General features: G+C 45.8%; 1 protein-coding gene across 7 annotated transcripts in view; it reads right to left on the bottom strand.

Annotated features, from left to right (window-relative positions):
- Window positions 1–605: 605 nt before the first annotated feature.
- Window positions 606–26,866, bottom strand: part of TLN2 (talin 2) — a 456,511-nt gene continuing 430,250 nt past the window's right edge. For 5 of the 7 annotated variants that reach the window (XM_050797236.1, XM_050797238.1, XM_050797235.1 and 2 more), the window contains 7 exons: window positions 25,695–25,800; window positions 24,718–24,842; window positions 11,592–11,717; window positions 9,426–9,488; window positions 9,107–9,334; window positions 6,170–6,295; window positions 606–4,741 (listed from right to left, as the gene is read on the bottom strand). In XM_050797236.1, the coding sequence (XP_050653193.1) occupies window positions 4,613–4,741; window positions 6,170–6,295; window positions 9,107–9,334; window positions 9,426–9,488; window positions 11,592–11,717; window positions 24,718–24,842; window positions 25,695–25,800 (903 nt within the window). In that variant the 3' untranslated portion in view covers window positions 606–4,612. The remainder of the gene's footprint in view (window positions 4,742–6,169; window positions 6,296–9,106; window positions 9,335–9,425; window positions 9,489–11,591; window positions 11,718–24,717; window positions 24,843–25,694; window positions 25,801–26,866) is intronic. The other 2 variants (XM_050797240.1, XM_050797239.1) reach the window with 1 other exon arrangement.

Here is a 26,866-nt window from a genome sequence, read left to right as displayed (position 1 = left end):
AAAAAAAATCTATCTTATTGGTTGTTAGACACAGCAGTGACTCTCTTCGTTGCTATGGTGATTCTTTGACACCCCCTCTTGCAGATTAGAAATGCCTCACATTTTTCTAAGTCTGGCTGCCCCCCACAAACAGGGATTTCTGGCCCGGCAGTTCCCACTCCCAAACAGGAAGGAGGGCCTGGCAGCCTCTGGGGATTGCAGTTGTGGCTTCAGCTGTCAGAAGTGAACCTAACCTTCCTGTGTCAGGGCCTAGGTCAAGTTTGGAGATGATACCATATGCACTTCTGTATTTAACTGGGCAGTCTTCTGACAGAGGTGGTACGTAAAGCCAAAAAGTCCCCAAGCTACTTGTCCAGGACGCCTGCTCCTGGAATTTCTCCAAGTTAACTCTTGTGTCAGCAAAGCTACATGAAATTCAGTGGCACCCTGTGGCTTCGCGTCTGCCACTCACTCACACACACGTGCGCGCGCTCTCTCTCCTGACATACCTCTGGTAACTGTGGAGCTAGTCCTCAAGGTGGAAATCTACTCTCACGATAAAGACGGTTTCCTCCCCCTTCTTGTCCACCTTCCTCCCGTTCCCATGAGTCCTCCACACAGGTTTGTTCCTTTAAAGGTTTATTTCTGGCAAATAAAAAAAATAACTTATGTGGTTAGATAAATTAATGTATGTGATGAGACAGGACACAGGGCAGAGCTGAACGTTCCTGTTTTCTTCTGGATCTTGAAGGCTGCTGAGAGGCAGCTGAATGAGACCCAGCCTCGTGTTTTGTGGGATGAAGAGATGCAGACAGAGTGACTCAGGTACACTGATGCTCCCGGGAGGGCTGGGAGGTGGGCTCAGAGGAAGAGGCCGAATCCAAACCTTTTTTATTGAGAAGAAATAGTTCTTCTTTGTAGCTTAAAAAGAAAAAACCGAAGCTCTGCACACAGTCATCCGTAATGACCATAAACATAACATACCAAGCACAGGCTCGGAAAGATGGAGCAACAGACTGAGGACATTTTCAACATGGTACTTGGGGATACCTTTGGGAGAGATGCCTTCCCCAGCAGAGGCCAGCACTGTGGAGAGAGAGGACCAGAGCCACTACTAGCACAGTTGTCAAGGTCTTTTGCTTTCTGAACTCTGGGGACCACTGCCTTTTAGCCTGAGGTGAACGTCTCCAAATTTCTTGGGTTTGGTAAGTCTCAGAAGCAGCCAGCCCCTCGGTCGACGGAGGGTACCTTTCCTCCAGGAATCTGAGAATGGAACATGCAGATAGTCTGTGCTGGTGTCTTAAGGCCAGAATCCCAGAAGCCTTTCCGGAGCCCAGAACCTGAAAGCTGGGAGAGAAGATTCTGGGGACTACCTGCCAGGGAGGAAACCAAGGCTCCTCAGGGAGCAGCCTGCGAGCTCCCCAGGAGCAGAGCCCATGGCTTGCTCACCACTTCTGACCTGTGTCTGGTTGCTTCATGAGGTGTTGCTGGCCTTGGCATCACTTTGGAGGTGGGGTCTACTCTCAGGCTATGGTGAATTTTGGTTATAATTTTTGATGAATTAGGAACAGGCTTTAGTTGCCTGTGAATGTACTGACTAAGACAGCCGGAAAGCAAGCAGGTGAGACCCAGGAGAAGCTCAAAGGGTTTTCCCTGATAAAAGCGTGTGCCATGAGGCTACAGGCAGCTCACTTCTTAAGTCCCATGCACAGATTGCAGGCTGGGCAGCTGCCTCTGCAGCCGACCTGGAGGGACTGCGATGACCCACTGCAGGGCCAACCAGGAATTGAGGAACCTGCCTGCACAGACGGCCAGGGCCACAGCTGGCTGGACACCGGCAAAATTTAAACAACGGCTGTTCATTTCACCAAACACGACCTTAGCTTCCCTATCTAAAGACTTCTGAAAGGCAGAACCAAGTAAAGTCCACATTTTCAAGTCACTGGGCAGTTCTGAAATCCACTTCAGTTCCCCTTTTGGCCATCAGGAACAGCAATTTCTGGCACAAAAAAATCAGCCCAAGGATTCAAAAAGCCCTCAAGGAGCAGAGGGGCGTGAGAAGAAACACATCCACACACCTACTCCCTCTTCACAGAGACACATTTCTATGCTCCAGACCTGGGACCATTTTTATTCCGACACCACTCCCTTACTAGATGCTCTGGAAGTTCACACTCCCAAATGAACTCATGCCTGTGTTATTGATTTTCCTTTGAAGAACCAGAAGGCCCCCTCAGTGCCATCTGAGGACACTGCGGTAATGCTTATTAAATAACACCCAGACAAGGCATGGCCCTTCAACCATCTTATGAACTGAGAAACCACCACGCCGGCCACGAGGCCATTCACATAAGCAGGGTGGATGAGGAAAGGACAGATGAGAAACTGGGACCACACCAGATGATAACTGACAACCAAACTCCCCAGAGCTCCCAGCACTGGACGACTCCAGAAAGGTGAGTATTTATACAGCTCCTACAAAAATAAACTTTCTTCGACGCCTGTTCTTTAGAGGTGTAAAGGACAGGCCTTTGCATTTGGTTTGTCTCTGGAGGTTTTTCTGGTATCAAATGCAGTAAAGGTTTTAAACGACTCTGAGGCAGGGTGGGAGAACTCACCGCCTGCCCCTGCCTCGGTCCGGGGGTTCCAGGATGTGACGGGGACAGGCGGAAGAGGGCAGCTGCCCTGGGCATAGCATAGAAGAGCAGAGGGTGGGGTGGGCTGGGCCACAGAGGGGCTCCCCAGAGCCCTGTTACAGGAGGCCATTAACACATGGTGACTCTGAGCATTGGGGTCTGACTTCTGAGGGTCTCTGGAAGCACGTGTGCCCCTCCTCTCAGTGTCCAGCCAGGGCAGGCATAAGGTGTTGGATCAGCTCCACTTAAAGAGGGTGAGCCAAGGGTGTGCCAGCTTTTCCCCAAGAGGCTAGGGCTCTAGCAGCTCCCCTCCTCTTCAGAACTGGTACCCACACACTGTCAGTGTCCTACACACTCTCTCTCACTTGCTTTTCCTTTACAGTATCTTTTCTCTAACTTCACTGGTCTGAAAAAAAATTCTAATACGTGCAAGCACTTACAAGTAACTTACGGGAAGCTGTCAGAAGTTTATATATTTTAAAACCATGACATAGGCTAGAATCTGGTGAAACAAGATCATCAGGCAAGGTCGAAAGGTGACATCTTTGAAGGACCAAAGCACCCACTTTCCCCTGTCGGTGGAACTTTGAAACTATAGTGTGGATGGAGTCTGAGACACGACAGCACACCAGAAAGAGAGGCAGAGGGTGAGTGCCTTTAACTGTTACCAGTTTTGTAAATCATGTACTTCCGTTAACTTTTACCTCCCCCACTGTGAATTCTTTCAGACACTCTTGCTCCCTGGCATTAGACTCTGTCAAGCCATTCATCTTCCATGCACTGCCTTGGCTAAAGGCGCAGATTAAGGTAAATTCAAGGTCTTCCGGTGCCCTTCCCATGGGAGGGCTCTGAAAAGAAAAGGGGAAAAATACAAAATTGTGGACGTGTGACATCCAGAAAATGAACTCGGAAAAAATCTTATGTCTTCACTTATGTGATAATAAGTAAAACGATCTTGTTAAAGGTTCACATTGATTTTAGGATGCATTTAGATTTTCTAGATATCAAGACAGAAAAAAAGGCGTCTTGGGTTGGAGGGCAGGTGATAGGTTTGTAAGCAGATGCTTTCTAATCCGGGCTTGTGACCATTCTGAAGGCATAGAAACCAGCGTGGGACCTAAAGATGACTCACTGAGGAAGCTCTTTATGCCAGCAGAATCCCCACCCTGGACACTCAGGAGACGAGCGTTCCACTGACTGTCAAATGGGAGCCGTGGGTTTGTGTGGATGACTCTGTATGAACTGAAACAGCCTCTGCAGAGGAAGGAGCCCACAGATTTTATTATAGCCCCTGCTCACCAAGCCCGGACGGCCTCCCACAACTCTGCCCTTTGGACTATGGAGGGAAAAAATAATTGTTCAGTTTTCTGAGCCACAAAATACAAGATGGGTCTAGGTTGTACAAGGAGCTTACACACGGAGGCAAGAAAGCGTGCAAACAGGAGCGGGAATTTTTCACCCCCTGGGTGAGCCAGCGCTCAAGACATGACATGGAAGGAGGACCTCAGTCACCCTCCCGGAGTCCACACGGGTTTGTTTCTGGCTTTTATGAACCATGTCCAACTCCAGCTTCCGTCTTCTCCTGAGAGGAAGAAGAATATTCTATGACATCAATGATTTTTTCCCTATTACGGTATCACAAAGAGGTCCAGGGGCAGGCCTAAGAGAAGGACCAACAAAAGCAAACGTGTCTGAGAACGACATAATACTGACTTTTCTTTGTTGGTAACAGTCCACGAAATGTGCACCCCTCTCTCCTGAGACACAGTGAGGCAGGAGGGGAGGCGGCAGAGGAGCTGTGGGTAGGACATTGTACCGTGTGACATCACGATCATGCAGCCGGTGCCGACGGGACAGAGATGTGAGAACAAGCACGCAGGGCTCCAGGCTCACCCCGGGGGGAGGTGGGCAGTTTCCAGGTAAGTGCCCAGCCTCTCAGGAACACTGTCCAGTTCAGCCAGGGCCATCCCTTGGGACTCGCCATCTGGGCGCGCACCTTAGCCCTCATCTTCCCTCAGCTCGGTGGGTAAAAACTTATACTGCTGCTGGCGGATTTGGGCCAGTTTTTTCCTTGCTTCTTCCAGTTCTCGCTCTTTCTTTAGCATTTCTTCCTGGGCAGCGATGATCTAGAAAGAAAGCAACAAGCTGGATGGACCTAACGCTTTCTAGAAAACCCTCCCCACACCCCACTGCTCATGTGAGCTCCACGGCTCCCGTGACCATGGGGCACTGCAGCACATCAGGGACAGTCTTGGCTCTGGAGACCAGCCTCTGTCACTGTTTGGGGTTTGAGACTAACGACCCAGCCGAGCCATGAAAACATGCTGGGTCTGCCCGGTGATTTAACAGCAAACATCTACTACAGCCTTCCTATGTACCAGGCTCTGGTGCAAATACTCTTCACTGAAGTGGCTGCTCTGTGAAGCACGCCCAGTTGAAAGTCTTGTTTTTCCAAGAAATCTGAAGCTGAGCGATGTAGGTCCACTTGTCTGGAGTCACCCAGCCAGTGGAGGAAGACCTGGTCCAGGTATGGGCAAAGCTAAAGCGGAACCCTGAACCACCAGATGGCCCTCAAATGCTTATTTCATGCTTTTAAGGTGTGATCTGAGGAAGATTTGCTAATAGGTATTGTGTGAAAAGGGACAGTTGTGTTCAAAAAAGCAAAGTCAGTTCCTTTCCTGGCTTTCCAGAGCCTTTCCTAGGCTAATGACTATCATTACCAGGGTGGGGTTATTGAATGCAGTATTCTCCAGCCTTATTTGATCAGAGCCCCTTCGCTGTGAAACTTCTCATGAGAAACACATTCTGGTAAAAACACATGCAGTGCATAGCCAAACACAGGGCGTGCTTCAGGAAGAGCTAAGGCAGGCATGGGGCGTGAGTAACTTCAGTGCTCCTGGTGTGGACAAATAAAACAGTCCCCTAAAATGGATTTACGAGATGGACACACATCAAAAAGTGCAAGCCTGACTTCCTAGAGCTTTCTCCTCACTCCCATGCATGAAAATGTCATCCTGCCTAAGTCAGAATCCCAACTGCTCTTGTAACAGTTCTGGGAGAGGGAAAGCATGCTCTCTCTGCAGAGCCCAATGTCTGGAGCGGGCAGTAGCTCCAAATGTATTTTATTTAAATAATATTGCTGTCCTCCATTTTTGTTCTTCTTCTTTTCTACAATAGAATCCTTGATTTTTATCTAGGCAAATGCTACTCAAAAAAGAATACGACATTGCCCAGCCTCCTGTGCAGGGAGCTGACCAACATATGTGAGAGGAAGTAATGCCTGCAGCTTAGGGTCATGGCCTCCCCTCCTTGCCGGATGGAAAGCTGAGGGGCTACTGAGCCAAATGGACCACATGGCCAAAGGTAACATCTCAGGGATGGTGAAATAGCAAGGCAGACGGATCTGGCTCCTAGACACGAAGGAAACACCACACCATCTCTGGTACATGAGGAAGAAATAAACTTTCATCTTGAAGTCACTGTTCTTTTGTCTCTCTGTTATAACCTGACACCTACCTCGGGAAGTAAACACTATTCTTGATTTAATTACAAACCTGAGCAATGCCCCCCACAAACTTGGTTTTCACTACAACATCGTCATCATCAGCTTTGCCAAATGCTGCCTTCTGGGCTGCACGGACAAGATTGTCTGAGGCTCTTTTCACAGCATTTCCTGCCGCCTGGAGAGTGAACAAAACATACATGATATCATTAGAAACAGCCATTTGGGCCCGGCAAGAATAGACATGAAGGTACAGTTTGTGAGACTGTGAGTCAACTGATAATCCAGTTACAACATAAAGTTCTCCAGCCAGCGAGTACCCATCTGTCTGTCCATCCATCCATGGAGTCTACCAACACTGGAACCTCCCTGGTCACTCACAGATGAATGAGACAAAGTGCCTGGCCCTCAAGGAACACTCATTTTTGAGGGGAATTATAATTATGTAAATGTTTAATAAATGATTCCAGCAATGTGATACGTGTGTTAACAGAGGCAAGCCTGAGTTCTGCCTCCTTGGTCTGGAAAACCATTCCCCTGCCTCCATCTGATTTAGCACATACTTGAGGACTTGGCGCAGACATCACTTTCGCCTGGCTCCCTTAGCTCTACCCACACCCTCTCCCTGTGTGTGCCTGGAGTGTGCTGTGCCGGCGTCACTGCAGCCTTTCCCATGCTTGTGGCTGGCTGTCCCCTCCTGGACAGTCAGCAACTTGAAGGCAGAGACGGTGACTGGAATCCCTGCATCCCCAGCAGCGGCACTGTGGCTGTCCACAGTTGGTGCTCACTGAAGGCTTTGAGGGAATGAAGGGCTACCCTTGTGTGGAAGGGCTGGGAGCCTCACAGTAACTATGGCCTTGTGCACGTACTTTTAGGGTCTCAGCTGGGCTTTGCACCACAGGCTCTTAAGATGGAGCGATTGCTAGAGACAGGTAAAGAAGAGCTTTTCAGTCTTCCTTAGGTCTTCCTTAAGGGCTGTTGCCTGTATTGGCTGATTTTTAATGCTCATGAAGCATGTCCCCAGGGACATGCCAGCTGAGGTTTGGAGTTTTCTTCTAAAAGTGGTTAAGGCTTCATTAAACCTCTCGTATTTCTTGTCCAGCGCCCCCTCAGGGTTGAAGGTTTGTGCTTGAGGGTTTGCCATCAGAAAGCTGAGAGTTCTTCTCATTCAAAGTTAACTGCCCAGCCTGGTCTGTGAACTCAAGTGCCCAATGCAAACTATGAGGGCTTGCACAGGATGGGAAGGGAACCTATTAATATTTGACAAGTAATCACCATGTGCGTATTCGCCAGAGGGTTTATCAGGTCAGAAATCTTTAGCCTGCTTTTCTGATGTGAAACTGAGGTTAAGAAACCTAAGATTTGGTAGCTAGCAAGTTCTACATCTGGGATCTGCACCTAGGTCCATGTAGCCCCAGGGAACTCCTGAGTCATTTATAAGGGGCTCAAACACAACACTGCAGCATCCGGTTAAATCGGTAATGATGGGAACAAGAGCGATGCTGCATTCGATCTGTGTAAATCCTTAGGCCCTAACAAAGCACTGTCATATCCATTCTCCTATTTGACCCTCATAAGAGTCAGTGTGGATGGCTCTATCCCCATTTTACAGATGAAGCCCCTGAAAAGTTTTCAGTGATTTATATAAGATTATGCACCTAAAAAATGGCAGAAGCAGGACTTGAACCAGGTCTCTTAACTCAGGATGTTTTCCTCACAAGTGTGCCCCAGACTCAGAAATCACATATTCACAAACACACAGCTCCTCCATTTTTCCCTGGGTTTATCCCAGGTATCAAATAAAGGTGAGGGAGGTGGGTCATCCCAGGTATCAAATAAAGGTGAGGGAGGTGGGTCAGAGAGGGACTCAAGAGTCTCAAACAACAGAAATGCACTTTAGGCCTTTTACAGTAAAACAAGAGTTCTGAGCTTTGGTAGAACTATTCAAACATTTCTGCCATTTATGATTTGCTTCATGACTGACGTAAACATACTTTTGGCAATACAGACGATCTGCATTTTAACACTTATAATAAAAAAAACTTGAAAATTGGAAACAAAATGTCCAAAGTATAGAGAAATTCTGGCGTAATCAGTTGATGCAATATCATGCAATCATTAAACATGGAACTCATGAAGAACGGGCCAGCTAGCTTTGCATAGAGAAGTTAATGAAGCCTTATCTTCAAGGAAAAAATACATATGATAAAATGTTAAGTGAAAAGAAAGCAGAATGTATCTTGCCATGATTACAACTGGACAATATTTTATATGTAGATAAAAATGAACAGAAAACAATGATAACGTTTGATATATGAAGATGTTGGGGGCCGTGTGATTTTTTTTTCATTTAAGCATTTCTTTTATTGTGTTTAAAATATTTTTACAATTCAAGCAATCAGGAAAATGTATCTGCTTTGGGAAGGACTTGATTGTTACCTTCCTAACATGCTCTCTGGGCTCTGGGAAGCAGCCACAGTCTCATATAATCTCAGTTCCTTTACTCCCTTCTGTAGCAGACATTGGCTGAAGGCCTCCTCTGAAGCAGGCACCGAGTTAGTAACATGTGAGAGAGGCACAGATGAAGGTGTGGTATCTGCATCTAAGAGGCTCACAACCTGCTCACGGACAGACCTGCAGTGGTAACATGTGATGGGAACCTGAGTGGTCTGCCTAGGGGCTCTCAAACGACAGAGGAGGGATAAGCTGCCCAGACACTGGGAGTCAGGGAGGGCTTCCCAGAACAGAGGACTTTGAAGGTGAGTCACAAAGGACAAGTAGGGGTCTGCTGGGTTGGGCTGGTGAGGAGCAGGGCCCCAGGGCATGAGACCAGAAGGCACACGTGGAGAATGGCAGCTTGGCGGGGCAACAGTGGAGGATGCATGGATGCACGCAGTAGATGAGGCTGCAACGTGGACAGAGCTGGCTGATGGAAGGCCTGGTGGGGCATGCCAAGGAAGTGAGGCTTGTCCCCTTTGGTGACACTTACCCGCTCCAACAGGAGTATTTTCCCACCAGCATCAGTGACCATTACCTGTAGCCGCCTCATGGCCTCTGAATCCTGGTCGGCCTTCACCTTGCAGGCCACCAGCAGCTGAGCCGTGGAAGCGGCGACCTGCTTGGCAGATGAGATGAGCTTCTCCTCACTGGCGTGTCCCTGAACAGAGGCATTGGCCGCCTCACAGAGACTGCTGGTCGCAGCCGCCACCATCCGGGCCTGGGGACAGTCAACAGAGAAGTGACCCAAAGCCCAAACCTCCCTCAGGGGACCCAAAAAGCAAACTGGGAGGAAGGAGAAGGCAACTCACAGCAGAAATCAGCCCCTGTGACCACTGTCCGTCGTCTGCAGCATTGGCAGGGATGGAGCCCACCTAGAGAGGAGAGTCGAGAAATTGGCCGTGAGGGCAGGCAGCCCCAGTGGTCACAGCCCCTCGTCCCCACACCTTGCTCAGGAACCAGACGTGCACCCCACTTGGTGCCTCCTGCCAACAGCATAGGCCTAAGAAGGGAGCAACCTTTCTCATGTGGGACGCAGGCCATGCCAAGATTGCAGAGCACATCCCGGCAAGTTTCGCCACCAAGAGGAAATGGGAAATGCTAAGAATGGCTCCATTTAGCTGCCAGGTACTGCATTTCTGGGAAACGTCTCAGGAATGACGGCCTGGTGCTGTCTTTCTACACTTACTCCTCTGCTGAGCTTTCTCCATTTCAAATGCGGGAGCCACTAGGCCTCCTTTTTTCATGGTCTAAGGGAAATTTAAATCTCTCCCATTTACTGACCCTGAAAACCACACTGTGTTTCTGGCAGATGATGTTAAAAAAGTGTGGTGTACCTCCCTCTGGTACAATTGAGTGCAGACCCTGGTCTTAAGGAAATACCATTTTGTCAGGGGTGGGAGAGAAATAAGAGGCTGGAAGAAATACGGATCTCTGTTTCTATTTAGAAATCACAGCAGCAAGTAGAACATTTTCTGTCCACAGCTAGAGAGAGAAGCGACAGTAGGAAATACGTTCAAGCTCGTGGGACGTGCCTGATGAGGTAAGAGATGAGTATCTCAATTTGAATATGAAATTGGGGGTGTGTAAACAATGACAGGGTCATATCAGGGCTTGCTGAATGTCAGGTAAAACTCCAAGGTCCTGCCTATAATCCTATAGTTCACCCAAGTCTGGCTGAACCTCCGTCACCAACTTTTTAAATGCTTGAACACAAGTTCCTTGGAGGGCAGTTAGGGACTCTGCCATATCCAAGTTGGATTCTCTAGTATCTAAGCAACGTGTTGGACACATAGCCCTTTATGAATGTTGAAATAACCAGGATTTTTTTTTGACATAGGATGTTCTGTTCAATGACACATTTGTGGTCTTTACATGTTGACCAGCCAACAAGAACTTGCTGAGTACAGGAAGGACAAGGTTGGCAGAATGCTGGCTCTACAGGGGATCAACAGGAAGGATGGAGAGAACAGCTTATGTGCCAGGTGGGGAGACAGACACGGACCAATACTGAATAACATACAACACAATGGTTTAGAAAGAGAATTCAAGGTATGTAGACTGGACTAAGCTGTGGCTGAGCTCACAAAAGACTTCCTGGAAGAAGATGCACGGCCTATGGTCAGGCACAACCTTCCTGTCTGTAGTGTGAGTTCTCGAGTCAAGACACAACTTGCCTCCACCTATCTGTACGCTGACAGCAAAGGCCTTTTAATATCAAACAGAAATGAATGACAATGATGGTGACCACATTTTCCAAACCCACGACTGGTCAGGTTGCTGTGGGGCCTCTCCATTTGAGAGGCTCTCTGAAAGCCAGTGTGGATAGGATGGTTCCATGGGTATGTAAATCACAAGACACATGGAATATGTTAAATCAGAAGACTGTTCCATATCCAGAATTACTAATGTACTAATAACCCTTTGAATCCTCGAAAAACAACTATACTTTTATGCTAAAGTAGATCAAATGGGCGACTAAAGATAAAGCTGAAGAAACTGCAGAATTAAAATCCGACTGGCCCTTTCACCAGCAGACTTAGGAAAGTGCTAACTGCAAAGTTGGCCACTATTCAGCTCTCCAGTCCCGAAAATAAACGCAGCCCTTTGGAGCTGGAAAGTGGTATCATAAAAGCCGCCGACTGCGGTGCTTCTAGAGCGGCCCACCAGGAAAATATGACAGTTTACATCTTTACGTAGCCTAATGTACAGTGGGAATATAAATGTCTCATTCAGGCCCCAATCACTGCCTGGAATGGGATGCTTTCCTTAACAAGAAGCAGATGAGAGGCCCAGAAGCCAAATCTCTTATTCTGTTGGTCTGAATTCTGTAGTTTTCAGTCAGTCAGCACAGAGTGTGGCAATTCAGGGAGGGAAGGTATTGCATGTGTTTCCTTGGACAGGACAAAGGCTTGTAGCTCTTTTCCTGGGCCCTCAGAGGCATGAGTGTCCCCCATGTGGTCAGCAGCTTTACCCACCTTTCCTTGGGCCACCAGCTCCCTCTGGGCTGCTGAGGCCGATTTGACCAGGGCGCTTGTGGCAGCAGCAATGGATTTAGCAGCTTCCAAGATCTGTTCCTCAAAGTCCAGGGTCTCATCCGCTTGCTATAACCAAAAGAAAACAGCATCACATGCAATTCATATCCACAAAGCGCTCTTTCTTCCAAACTACTTACTGCCGGGTCACCTGGCTCTTCACCTGCCTATTGTTTTTTGTTGACAAACCACACCTGAAATGGGATGGTTCCTTAACAAGAAGCAGACTACAGGTCCCCTGTGCTAACTTCCAGGACTCTACGTCAATTTGGTTAAGCCACCCTCAGGTTACACAGTGTTGAAGATGTGGCTGGTACCTTTCAGGCATTAAAAGACAATGGCCAGACACAGCAATACTTTTCTTTGTATGTGTGGTACAATATATATAACACAAAATTTACCCTTTCACTTAACATTAAGTATTAATACACTGACATTGTTGTACAACAGCAACACCAGGATAGAAAGGTCAGGCTGCCTCTCCACCTGCAGCCCCTTCCCCCTGACTCCAAAAGGAAAAAGCTGTTAGCGTGACATCCCACAGAAATTCGAAATCGGGAAATTCAAAGACAGGCTCATTTTCTGGAACAGAATCTTTAAAGATATACATTCACTGTGAATAAAATACACTCAAATGGTTTTAGCAACATCAATAACCAAAACCAAAACAATAAAATCAAAACAGTGTATCATAGCACTCACTCTCTTCCAGAGCCTAAGCCTCAAAAATGGACTTTAAAAACAAAAAAGGAAAGATGGGTATCAGTTCTCAAAAGTCATCTTTTTCCTGGGTAAAAATTAAAGCCAAACAGCACTGGCATTTCTGTGGCTGAGCACTGAGACAGTTATAGACCAAGCACAGACTGCCCAGTGGTGAAAAAGAAACCAGGGCAACACGACATCAAGCTGGAGCTTGTTCTGTCCCCTGGACACCCGAGGCACGGGCTCCACCTTGGGGAGAACATTGGACACTATTGTGTAGGTGTTATCAGACTGTTAGGGCTCTGCTCTAAATTCACCACCATCTCCTTTGCTGCTAAAACAACTCAGGAAGTTGAAGAGAAGCTTTGGAGAAGTGGGACAAGTATAAAGACTGTGGTCCCAGGCTGCATGGGTTGGAGCACCACAGTTTTGTGGGGGGGCGGGGGGTGGGGTGGTCAGATTAGACCTGTGTGGTAATATTCCATGACTCAAGGTCAATTTGGTTAAGCTGCCCTCAGGTCACACAGTGTTGAAGATGTGGCTGGTACCTTTCAGGCATTGAGAGATGATGGCCAGGACCAGTAATATTCCTTTTGTATGTGTGGTAAAATATATGTAACACAAAACTTACCCTTTTATCCAATTTTAAGTGTACAATTCAGTGGCATTACAGACATTCACACTTTGTGCCAACAGTAATACATTTTTAAGAGTGCCTACTGTGTACCAAGTATTTTGTTAGGCACTTCTACATACAATGACTTCTCACCAAAAAAAAAAAAAAAAATCTAGTATTGGAATTATCTTTATCCTTATTTTTACAGTGAGAAAACCCAGGCTCAGGAAGGTAGATTATTGGACCAAGAATCTAAACCAGAATCAAACCTAAATCTGACTCCAAAATAAGGCACTGTAACTAGCCGAAGCCACCCCTTAGGGTATCCGTGAGGAATGGTTTGTGCCAGAGGTTCAAAGTCAGCTTGCTAACGCTCCCGTGTGAAACATCAGACAGGAGGGATACAATTCTTCTCCAGTTCTCCATTCTTAATGCCATATCTTGAACCATGAAAGGTGCTAATCCTTTTTCTTTTGCACTTCTAGTGGATCTGAATGATGGTGGCATTTCAGAAGTTCTGAGACAGAACTTGTGCACTGTTTCTTAATGCTGACCAAGTCTTGCTCTAAGAGTATTTAGGACAGAAATGAATTTAGTTCTACTGGACTCATTTTGGATTGGTGGAGTATAGAATTTGGTGACTGAAATACAGAAATGATCCGCTGTAAGGCACTCTCGCATAAAAGGAACTCCTGTGTAGTCCACAAATAAATTACAGTAGGCTCTAATTTATACATATTAAATATAGTAAATATATATTTAAAATGTATATTTTAATAACCTTGAGATTAAGAGCTTTTCTGGAAATTCATTCTGCCAAAGAATGTCAGGCACAGAACAGATTAAAGCACTAGGGAAATCACAGAATTTTTGACTCCAAACTCCTCATCTCATTTTGCAGATGAGGAAACGGAGACTCGTGGGAGCTCTTCACGGCGGCTCCTGAAGTCTCCCATGCTCTTGTCGCAGGTGGCCTCAACTACACTATGGGTTCCAAGCCCGAGTCCACTTTACAGTGTAGAATACTCTGTCAGATTTTCGGTTTCCCAAATTTTAAGATTTTAAAAAATGCAATTTCCTTAAAATTAAGCGCTAAGTCTTTAGCAGGGGTAGATCTGATAAGATAATCTCATCGCAAGGGATTTTTAAGAGCCTCTCCCACATCTTCCGCTGCCTGGGAGGTTTTTTTTTTTAAAAAATACATGCTTGTAATATTCAACTTGGAAATATTTTTGACACCCACAGATTTTTCTGGTGATGGCAACTATTGTAATGCTCTCTGATGAGTTTTTATTTTTCTTTCCGTAACATCACTATGCTTTAAATCGGACACGGCAGAAGGCCTTATCTCTGGGAGACATTTGCTCTGATTAGAAAGTATTAGAGATTCTCCCTAGAAAGGCTGACTGAGATGGCACAGGGATGGAGGGCTAATGTTAGATGCTACAGTTTGGGCAGAGTATCCTGATGAGACCTGCCTTCTGACTGCTGGTCCCTATTTTCCTGTATGCCAGGTTTATGACTAAGATGCACTGCCCACCCTATCTCTACTGCTGAAATCAGACACCAATACTTAATGTGTCCTCATACCATACAACTTCTAGCCTTAGAGAAAATGGGATCTCCCCAAGCCAAGGAGACGTGGTCAAAAACCCAGGTGCCCCATCAGTTCCAGCTCCCACCAGCATGCAGAATGGAATAAGGGAGAAGGTAGGAAGGACACACACTTAACCACATCACAAGGAGAGAAACAGAATTCGCTTGGTCTTCAAAGGACTTTCCTAGATAAAAGAATCACAATGAAAATGCAGAATTTGTTAATGGAACAGTCCCCACTGCAGCTGAGAGACTGGGAGACTAAGAGGAGCAACGTGGTGCACAGTGACTCTGGGGAAGAATGTGGAGGCTGGGCCCCTCTCACGGAGCTCTCATTCCCACCTCTTCACCAGAGAGGCTCAGTTCATTGGTGTCTTAAGGTCCTCTTTAGCTGACACGTTACTGACCTGACCAGGGTCCGTCAGGTCTGCCCCTCTGGTTTACAGAGGGGACAATGGAATCCTCACTTCTGGCTTTTTCATTCTTTCAGCAATTGGATCATGTAAAGACCCACTGAAATCTTTTAAACATTATAACTAATCCTGTGCATGTGGCTATTTATATTTCTTTAGAACTACTGGCATCAAGCTAAAGCAAGGAACTTAAGAAAATAGTTTCATTAAACAAGATAATAGTTTCATTAAACCAGGATAGTCTTTAGCCACAAAAAAGAATGAGATCCTGCCATTTGCAACCACATGGCTAGAACTGGAGATCCTCATGTTAAGTGAAATAAGCCAGGCACAGAAAGACACACATTGCGTGTTCCCACTTATTTGTGGGATCTAAAAATCAAAACAATTGAACTCATGGACATAGGAGGATGGTTCTCAGAGGCTGGGAAGGGTAGTGAGGGGATGGGAGGTAGGGATGGTTCATCAGCACAAAAAAATTGAGTAAGACCTACTATGTGATAGCACAACAGGGTGACTATAGTCAATAACTTAATTGTACATTTTAAAGTAATTAGAATAGTGTAATTGGATTGTTTATAACACAAAGGATAAATGCTTGAGGGGATGGATACCCCATTCTCCATGATGTCCTTATTTCACACTGCATGCCTGATATAGCTTGGCTGTGTCCCCACCCAAATCTCATCTTGAATTGTAGCTCCCAGAATCCCCACGTGTCATGGGAGGGACCTGGTGGGAGGTAACTGAATCATGGGGGCGGGTCTTTCCTGTGCTGTTCTCGTGATAGTGAATAAGTCTTATGCCACCATATGAGACGTATCTTGCTTCCCTTTCACTTTCCACCATGATTGTGAGGCCTCCCCAGCCATGTGGAACTGTGAGTCCAGTAAACCTTTTCTTTATCACCCAGTCCTGGGTATGTCTATTTTAGTGGTGTGAGAACAAGCTAATGCCTGTATCAACACATCTCATGTATCCCATAAATATATATACCTATCACGTACCCTCAAAAACCAAAAAAATGGATAGCCCTCGCTGCAGAATCACCTGAGAATCTGGTGTAAAGACGCAGACGCTGTTTTGGTAGGTCTGAGGTGGGAGCCAGGACTCTGTATTTCTTACAGAGGTGGTTACACACTATTCTGTAGGAAATGCTGGCCTGGACTCAGGAAAACAAACACCAGTTAACGTAATCCTACCAGCCTGTGATCCCCTCCAGGGCAAGATTGTGTTTTATTCAACCTATGTTTCTCTAGCACAAAATCAGGCGGAGGAGCCCATGTGATGATCGACATTTGCTGAATGAATATATCCATTCAAAATGAGTTTCCCAAGTTCCAGAGTTCAGCCAGAGCACAATGCACAAGGTTGGAGAAGGAGAAATACACAGAGTAAGCATCCATATCATTAGCATCCACTCCTGAGCCATGGTGGACAGATGCACACACAGCTATGAGCAGCTTCCTGCCCCGTTTAAGGCCGTGGGTTGTTAATTGTACACTCTACTTGCATCCCTCAACTAGAATTCACAGTTTGTGACATTTAGTCATACATGGACATACAAATGTAAACACAGTGGCATTTTACCAAGAGGCACTCTTAACAAGACAGCACTGGGAAAAAGAGTGAACAGATGTACAAACTAAGCATCTACTCTGCCTAATGAAGGTGTTTGCTGCTGCCTCTGCATGCTGAATCTATCTTGTCCCTTGACACACTGTTCTTTTCCCCCTTCCCCTCCACTTGAAAAGGCTATTTGGCCAGGTGCCCACCAGCTCTTAGCAATCGTCTTTCCTGGGCTATCTGGCCAACTCTTGCAGAGGATAGATTTATCCCCACCTAGGCCTTTTGGTAGCTTCTAGAAAAGTCTGAGCACCCTGTAGATGACCTCTTCCCTGCTCACCCTTTAAAAAGTCATGGCCTGCTGAGATCCCTCTTGGGAAAGGCTACATATTGGGTTGGTTCCCTTCCCATTTCCCACTTGGGAGAGTATTTGAGACCCCTATATGTTTGCTCTGATGGGTTTAAAGTTTCAGGAGCTGTATGTCCCCTGGAAGAGGAAATGGTGGTGGTAGGGGAAGTGGTATGGCAAGCGGAGGAGGGAAAAGGGACAGCCTTTCCTCATTTTTCCTTTTGGCGTTTGGCCTTTCTGATTCTGAACATGGTCTTCAGACTAATTCATTCATCTTCTAAGCCTACTTCCCCATCTAACCTACCTGATGGGGTCATTACAAGTACATGATTAATATATGTAAAGCATGGCTGACTCATAGGAGATGCTCAAAAACCATTAGCAATTAATTTCATTATCAAAAATTGTTTTTTTTCAGATTTGGGGCTAAATGAATCTGTTCCTCTGTCTAAACCCTGTTATGTACTCATAATTCTAACAAAAATTCTTCTTGCTGTTTCTGATTACAGCCTAAATTAATTGTAAGTAAAACCCACAAATCAGTAAGCGTCAAGTAACAAACAGCACAGATGGGCGCCAGCTTCTCTCTCAGCACCCCACCAGGAGTGGGACAATCTGGGTGGTAGTCACTGCTTTGTACTCTGACCATGTGACTGTGGGGTCTTCGCTGCCCTTCTCCAGGTATCAGTTACTCAGTTTTCTGTTTGTCACTTGAGGAGCAACTCAACCTTCCTGGTCCTTTTGCCTAGACATGGACAGTTCCAAATTAAACTTCTCTTAGAAGGCGGTGACTAAAATAAGCAGGAACTCCTTTTTCTCTTCTGATCTCTCTTGGCCTCCTCCTCAACATCCCCCACTGCCCCTGCTCCTCAACATCCTTACCCACTTCCCCTGCTCACTGTCCCTGTCAGGCCCCGGGCAAGTGTTGGGCGGGGGAAGAGAATGTCCACCCATGGTCTTTTCCTTGGCCTATTTCTTTACGCCCTGTAACCCCCCAGAGGAGTTCCTTTCCCCAATGAACTTGAAGGTGAAGGACCATAAGGCACCCACAGCAGATGGCCAAAGGCCTTGCCTTCCTCCCTGAAAACTTCCTTTGAGGGAATGCCTTGTTGAGAGCTAAAAACACAACGGTTGCCCTTCTCACAACTGGCTCCACAAACTGAAGAATCACCCCGGTGTCATCTTTCCAGCGGGGTCTCAGCCTTTGCTCTGCGTTACTCAAGAGTCTTGCAGAACGCCTGCTACTAAAAATAAGGTCATAGTGCATCAGAAACTTTTTAAAAATCCTCTTGGCTATATATTTTTCAAAGTGTGAACATTTTGCATTTAATTTAAATGTCCTTGAGGGAAAAAAGGAGGCCAAGGCCTAGAACTCCCACAACAGGAGTGAGGCATTTTCCTGCCAGTTGGAAGCCGGAGTGGAGCAGGCAGCCACATTTCTCTTTTTTTGGTTGCAAGTTTGGCTGCTACTAGTTTGCTTCTGGTATTGAACTGAGAGGTGGCTTGAGGGAGGCCTTAGCCTGTATGCAAAGCCCCAAACTATGCAAGGGTTAGATCAGCTTCTCTTCTGGAGGACCTATGGATGGGGTGGCTTCAGGACTGCCACCTTTACTAGTTCTAACAAAAGGTAAACTTCCCAGAACAACTGGAACTGCCAAGAGCCAGGCATGGACAGCTGGCCTTGTCTCAGGGAAAGCTCCAGAGAGACCTTAAACAGGCAAGATGGGTGACTGAGAAAGAAACTGCCGAATGGCTGTGCCTGTGCCTGGGGAGGGACCACACCCTCTGCACCCAAGGAATACGCACGAGTTCATGCACTGTCCATTGGAAAAGGTCCGCACTTGCCTGATTAGTATCTTGGGATTCGTTTTCCCACAGTATCCATTGCTTTATTTTTGTTTTCAAAATGAGAAGCAATGCCACTGGAATCATCTTTTCATCACTGTTTCTGTTTACGGGCCCTTGAATGTCAATATAGAAAGCATAGACAAAGATAACAGGGTTCTTCTCCCAAGACTTATCAGATAAACTCCCTACATCTTAAGCCCCCTTTATGTGTCTGTGAAGGGTCTGACAAGGGCCTACTGGTCTACCCTGGAGGGGAGTCTCCCATACTTATTTATTTTTTTGAGACAGAGTCTCACTCTGTCACCCAGGCTGGAGTGCAGTGGCATGATCTCAGCTCACTGCAACCTCCTCCTCCCAGGTTCAAGCATACTCAGTCCCAAGTAGCTGGGACTACAGGTGTGTGCCACCATGCCCGGTTTATTTATATTTTTTTGTATTTTTTTTTTTTTTTTTTTTTTGAGACGGAGTCTCGCTCTGTAGCCCAGGCTGGAGTGCAGTGGCCGGATCTCAGCTCACTGCAAGCTCCGCCTCCCGGGTTCACGCCATTCTCCGGCCTCAGCCTCCCGAGTAGCTGGGACTACAGGCGCCCGCCACCTCGCCCGGCTATTTTTTGTATTTCTTAGTAGAGACGGGGTTTCACCGTGTTAGCCAGGATGGTCTCGATCTCCTGACCTCGTGATCCGCCCATCTCGGCCTCCCAAAGTGCTGGGATTACAGGCTTCAGCCACCGCGCCCGGCCATTTTTTTGTATTTTTAGTAGAGACAGGGTTTCACCATGTTAGGCAGGTCTCGAACTCCTGACCTCAAATGATCCGCCCAACTCGACCTCCCAAAGTGCTGGGATTACAGGTGTGAGCCACCATGCCCGGCTCCATACTTGCTTTTCACACCTTGTATGCTCCTGGTCTGGAATCAATGAGTGCCACTCAAAGCCCATGTGCAGCCATATAGAAAATGCTGTATTTGTCCTTCTCCCTGAACAGTTGGTTCCTTTTTCCCTTCACTATATTTATCACTACAGAGAACATGCTGGTCAGTGACAAAGTCACCCAAAGAAACAAGAAAATCACATCAATTCAAACAAATGGGCTTCATCTGCAGGTCCTTTTGAAACCATGCTTTTCTTTGTTCGTAGTAACTTGCTGTCTCTTTTCCATGGCCATTTGCCATTTCAGTCAAACAATGTAACTGGACTCAAAACCAAAACCAGTGTTCTCCAGCTGTGTGAAGGAGGGACTGACTGGGGCAGCATCTTGAAACCCGCCTGACAGAGCACCTGCTGACACACACAGATCGCTTCTCAATGGAGAAGGATTCCGGAGACAGGTTCCATTGTGTAGCTCCAGAAGCCAGGACTCCAACATCACAGGACCCTCTCCTGTGTCATCACCTCTCTGATGCTGCTGTTGGCAACCCTGTCACTATGCATTCACTTGTAAGCAATGTGGCAATGACTTCTAGACACAGAAGTCTATAAGGGGAAGCTTTCATGACTGACCTGTTTAAACCACTTGCTCACACCTTTTCTCCTCCACAACACTGAGCTATGAGCACAGTAGTTCTCTTCCCAGAAAGCAGTGCTCACAAAGTATTTTGTTGAGAGAACTCAGAATGAACTCACACATACCTCACAGGCTTTTCTATAAGGAAGAGGTCAAAACCAACCAAAGAAGGCTGTTATGTACCAGAAAATATGTTTTCTATATCATAATCCCAAACTTCCTGCCACAGTCAATTAGGCTATGAAATTACTTTCTGCCTGTTGGCTTATTCTAAATATTACCAAACTCCACTGACAAGTTAACCTATAACAGGAAATTCAAGAGTTCAGTCAACATTATATTACCTTCATGAGATACATTTAGTCCTATATCCAAGGTTTGTATAAAGCTCACTGACTCAGTATCCATGCAGCTGGTATAGTGGATTTGCTTTATACATCGTTACTGTGAGTGGAAAGGGAAGTTATAGAAAACTGATTTGTGCTCCTTGAATTTTTGCTGAAACCCTGACATGAACTTCTAAATTGAAGATCAGGATAAAAATGAACCAAAATGAAATATAAATCTAGATGTGTTTGAGGCTATAATCCTGACCTTTATTTTATGTCTCATAGGCATGGGTTGGAACCGTTTTTTCCACTGAGCATACTGAATTCCTTAAGGATTCATCACTGCACAAAACTAAGCCGCACAAAATACCCCAGGCTCTTATGAAACATCAATACTTATTATTTGTTTCTATAATAAGCAAATAATCTAGTAATACTGACACAGGTCTCAAATGCTACAAGAAGAAATAGAAGATAACATGAATTGTAATGACTGCTCCGTCTTCTAAATCTACTTGTGATTTTAACGTGTTCTTTCCTGTTGCCTTATAAACTTTATTAGGAACCCCCGGAGACAGGGCAAGACACTGTAGGAATATGTTTGATATATAGTTGGATTAAATAACAACCTAATATATCAAACATATCACACAGAGGCCTGCAGAAAAGGCATCCAGGTTTGACTGAGCTCGAGACTAGGCACAGTATTGAAGGTTACGGCTGCGGGGGGTGGTCACTTTTGCAGCAACTCCGATACCTGTCTTTGGAGCACAGGTCTGCCTGCAGGTGTGGAAACGGCGCCATTAACAATACTGTCAGCACATGCACCAGCGCTCACTGACATTCTCAACTCCCCAGGTGAACAGCGGATTCAACAGTGCATGTCTGGGAGATTCCAGGCAAAAAGTGATGCTTAAGTTTTAAGAGCCTGAGGTGGAAATATACCAGAATCATCATCATAAACCATGAGCCTCTCCTTTAAAAACAGGCAACCTGAGAATGTGCTGAGCAGAGCATTTTTTGACAAAATTACTGTCCCTCCCCAAACTCTTCCTGAAAGCAGTGCGAATACATCCATATACAGAGGGCATGTGTGTGTGCGAGGGTAGGGTTATAGGGATGTAATAAGCAATTGTTTACTTACAGTACCCTGAGGATTTTTTTTAACATTTTGGGAGAGAATGGAGAGAAGTGATTAACCTCAAAAGACTGGCTGATTTTGGTGCAGATTGTTGTTACTGTTTTTCAATTGAGGAAATAAACTCCTATATAAAGGCAAGGAGGATATTTTATTTCATGCAAAAGTTATTGCAATGTGGATTGCCCTATTAGGCACAAAAACTATGGTTTGGGTTGAAGGTTTTCCAAAACAGTTTCATAGATAATGTCTGCCTCTGGTCATTAGGCAGAGAAAGACTTCAGACCATTGTAAAGCATTCTAGAAGTACCCACCACCCTTCCTAATATGAAGAGAGTGACCTAAGGTAGGAACCTTCAAACAAAGGAGTCACATCATTAGTTGTGGTAACCTTGACCTTGGCCAAAGGATTCCTTGGCCTTCCTATAAAAATCCTCAATGCAAACACAAAGGCTATATGATTCTGGAGTACTGTAGGGAGTCCTCACTGGCCGGCTTCAGCAGTCACCATTAATTTTTAAGGTGCGGTTATTTTTAAACCTTTGTTTTATAAAATGTTAAAACACAGACCCTTCCATCATCCCAATTCCATCTTCATTCTTGTACATTCCCTACTTATTTTTTTTTTCATCTGTGGGCTTTTAGAGTTGTAATCATAATGAGTATATAATTCTGCATCCTTTCTGTTATACCATGAGCATTTTCTTCATGCTACACAGTCCTAGCAACCATTATTTTTCATAGCTGCATAATATTCCTTCGAGGAGACACTTGGTCCACATCCAACTGCTCATTACTACATACAAGGTTGCAAGGAACAACCCTCTCACAGGCACACAACTTTCTTCCCCTCTTGATTTCCTCCTCAGGAGAGATTCCCAGAGATGGGATTAGTAGCTCAAAGGGCACACATAAAGTACAAATGGCCCTTGTGGGACTACACCAGCCTTCTCTGACAATGGGGTAGGGAAACGGACTGGTATGGACTGAAACTGCCACCCAGGGCCATACATAGCCCTCCCAACTGAGTGACGGTGCTCTGACCATGGCAAGGTAATTCGCCTCTTGGTGCTTCTGATTCTAATGGACTTTTTGAAAGGATCAGATGAGTGACTCTCATAAAGTACCTAGAAGACTGCCCGGCACATGCTTGGCAATTGAACAATGTGAGCTTTCTGTTTTCAGGCATTTCCTAGGGAAAAAGTCCCAGACACATATTTTCAGTGACGATGGTGATAATAATGGTGATCTAGTTACTATTTACTGAGTCTCACTGTATGTCAGGCAGTGTTCTTATACTATCTTATTATTATAACCATAATCCTATGGGGTAGGAACTTTAATAATTTTGTTTTCCCATCTGGAATCGTGAGGTGAAAGACCAGACAGGGGGAAACCAGGATTCAGGGACAGACAAGAGCTCAGAAGGACCCTGCGGAAGGACAAAGAGAAACCAGGATTCAGGGACAGACAAGAGCTCAGAAGGACCCTGCGGAAGGACAAAGAGAAAGACATTGAGACAGGAGCTCTTAGAATATGGGGAAGTGTTAATGTTAAATTAGCACCAGGCTAATTCTCCAGGAGAACGAATGTGTCAACTGACATGGCTTCGGCATTAGTGGACGGAGCCCTCCCCAAGAAAGGCCACTCGTGATAAATCAGACAAGGAAATGGAAAAACATTATGCACCAAACCTCTAAATCTTAGTTAATGGTTGACTCTTAAGTTTAAAGTACACTTTTCATTCACGATTAACTTGACTGACAAAACACAAACAAAGGCATAACCAGAAAATGGAGTTGTCCCAACACCCACACTTGGCTCTTAAGTTTGCAAGAAAAACTCGGCAATATCAGGCAACCCAAGACTCTCAGGTAGAGGCCAGCAGAGAGAACCCTAGTAAACCCCAAAATCAGAAGCCCAAATCCTTAAGTTACATCTTGATGAGAAAACGTTTACGTGCCTTTACCAAGTCCAGAGTGACTATTAGGAGGTTGGTTGTGAACACTCAAAAGTTTTAAGAATGTTCCCAAGCTGAACAGACTCAGTCTGTGTTTATTTCATACACTACACTGGCCCAGGCACTGCTTTTGAGTGGTCTGATCTGTTTCAGGGCCCAGACTCCATCCCTTGGTCTTACAAAAATAGGTAAATTTTTAGGTATACTTAAATTGGTGGAATCCAGCCCTTTTTCGAGGGGAAAAGCCAAATATTATTTCCTAATATATCTGGGTCCTTGGAAATAGGTGAGTTACAATGCACCACACCAGGGACTTACTTGAATAGGAAGAAAAAGGGGCCTCCTCTGGTTCTACCATTTTCCTGCTGAAGACAGCCATGGAAGGTGGGGTAGGAGGTATCAGCTTAACAGGGTGGGGGCTTTGCCCCTGCAGACAGCAGTAGCTCGTCATCCTTTTATTTAGAAAGCGTCCTTCCTCCTGCCTAATCTAAAAGTATCTCTTTCCTTTAAATGGCTATTTCTCTTCACATATCCTATAATCTTAAGTTTTAAACATTTATCTACATGACAAACAAAGGTGGAAAAAACATACCAGCTACCCATCACCTCCAGCATACACTGAAAAGGCCTGGAATGGGTGCACTTTTGAAGTTCTCATTGCCCTCTGATTCCCAGCAGTGCTATTTCTTTGTAAAAAGCAAAAGAGAAACCAGAAAATTGGAGGCTAACAATCTCCTCTCCAGTCACAGCAACTTCTGACAGAAAGCATCCAATACCTGCTTTAGATAATGGAACTAAATCAAGACTGCAAATGCCCCAATTCTTCCTTTGGACACACAGAGGTATTTTTCTGGGTGGTTAACTTAGACTCATGAGCCATTTTTCCCCCATACTCTAAAGCAGTGCCGGGCAGGTAGATCCGGTTTTCCGCTTGCTAATCTGACCATGAGGAAGGAGTCAAGCTCCCTGCAGCACTCCTCGCTCCACTTCACAGCCACCCACTGGAAGAACCCACTGACACCGGACAGCCAACCATAAATGAACACTTACTTTTGGTTTTGCTCTTGGCTTCAGTTGCTCTAACTTCTTAGCAGCAGCTTCGATGGATGCTGCAGCCCCCAGTAACTCTGTTTCTGCAATGACAGTTGGGTCTTCTGGATCCACCCACTCTGTTCCTAGAATCAGTCCAAAAGAAAGTGATTCTTGGTAGCTGCAGACCTCAGGGCACTGGCTTAATTACAAACAATATCTGGATTTGCATGCATGAAGGCTCCAGGAGCCTGACCTGCATTGTCCTAAGGAACCTTCCTTCGGTCTCTCATAAAGGCCATCTGGATGGGGGTGGGGGTGCTAATCCTGGTTTTCTAAATCAGTTGTGTGTATGGCCCTACCACAGGACAGTCACCAGGCAGCTTCAAAAATGATCTCATGGACCAAGGCTTGAGCCTTGCTTTGACTTTGAACTCAAAGCTCACGAATATAAGCAAGCATCCTCAGGAGACACTAGACTATGCTGTAGGTCACACAGGAATTTGCCATTCTCTTCTCCCTGGAACCCAGGAGGAATGACCCCTCACCTTAATTCAAAGTAAAGGAAATTGGTGAGAAGACCTTTCCCAGGTGAGTTGGCTGCTTCTATGTAAGCATAAAGGGTGTCCAAACAGTGCTGTCAGATAGTATCATTTTCAAAATATGAAGTATTATTTCAAGGAGAATAAATATCCTGATGAATGAAAATGCAGACAAAAAAGAAATGGGGAGGCTCCTAAGGGAAGTGAGTAGTTCTAGGTGGAGGATACCATTTAAGTAGAAGCACTTAATACAAAGACTAGAGTGTTGCTTCAGAGAAGATGTTACTTTTTCAAGCTAATTCTAAACCCATTTGCTTGCAGAAAGTCCTCACTCTATTCCCGGCTGCATTTGCCAGCTAAAGGCCCGTGCAGGCTGTGCTTTTCCTCTGTGCAGTCTGCTGTATTAGCACTGCCTGGAAGGGCTGCCCTCCGCCAAGACACAAGAATCCAGCCTACCTTTCATGGCTTCCGCCGCCTGGATGAGCTCTGTCACAGCACCGGCCACTCGCTTGGAGAAAGCAGCCAGCTGCTGCTTGAGTTCTGGGGTTGGTTTCTGAAGAATCTACAGGTGAAGAACAAGTCAGAGGCATGAGGGGGTTAGTAACCACTGAGACGAGAAAGAAGCACATTCCTCCTAGCGGATGTGGGGTCAGGCAGCCTGGTTTTAAGTTGCATTTCTGTCCCGAGTGACTTCAGAATCTTGTGGAAAACGCTTAAGACTCACTGGGTTTCAGTCTCCCCGTGTGAGAAATAAAACGTTGGGAACCAGTGGCGCCTCTAAGGTCCCCTCTGACATAGCTCCTAAAGATCATAAAGGAGACAAAGTCCTCACTTGTCTTTTATTTGGACCTTCATTTGTCCTTTATTTGTACATAAAACACACACATGCACCTGAAAATTACCCAAACTTTAAGAACATTCTGGCTGGGTACAGTGGCTCACACCTGTAATCCCAGCACTTTGGGAGGCCGAGGCGGGAGGATTGCTTGAACCCAGGAGTTCAAGACCAGCCTGGTCAACATAGCAAGACCTCATCTCTGAAACAAAAATTAAAAATTGGCTGGGCATGGTGGCACACACCCGTAGTCCCAACTACTCAGGAGGCTGAGGTGGGAGGATCTCTTGAGCCCAGGACGTCAAGGCTGCAGTTAGCAGTGGCTGCATCACTGCACTCTAGCCTGGGCCACAGAGAGAGATTCGGTCTCTTAAAAAAAAAAAAATAAATAAATTTTAAAAAAACATACTGAGTAAAGGCAAAAAGCCCCAGGCTAGGGGCCAATCGGTACTTGTGACAAAATAAAGGACCAGAGGAAAGGTGCCACTCAAGTCCTAGAGACAAAATCCTTAAGTGAGCAACAACGCACTGATCAGGAGGATGATTCTTGAGGAAACAATCCATTTCCAGAGTTCTGACTGCAAGCTCTCCTGGGAGAGGCCCTGAGGATTTGCCCTCTTTTGAATTAGTTCAAAGGTTTTTAAAACTTGTCTTTTGCTTTCTGTTTTTTATGGATTTAAAAAGAGGTCCTGGGAATCCTAAACACCTTTAAGACATCCCCAGCTGATTTCTTCTCAAACTCATCCATGAATGGAACTATGACACAGGATGACAGCTCTTCCCCATCTCCCAC

Source organism: Macaca thibetana, chromosome 7 (genome assembly GCF_024542745.1).
Source record: "Macaca thibetana thibetana isolate TM-01 chromosome 7, ASM2454274v1, whole genome shotgun sequence".
NCBI lineage: Eukaryota > Metazoa > Chordata > Mammalia > Primates > Cercopithecidae > Macaca > Macaca thibetana.
The sequence above is the reverse complement of the archived record's forward strand: the minus strand, read 5'-3'. Positions and strand labels throughout refer to the sequence as shown.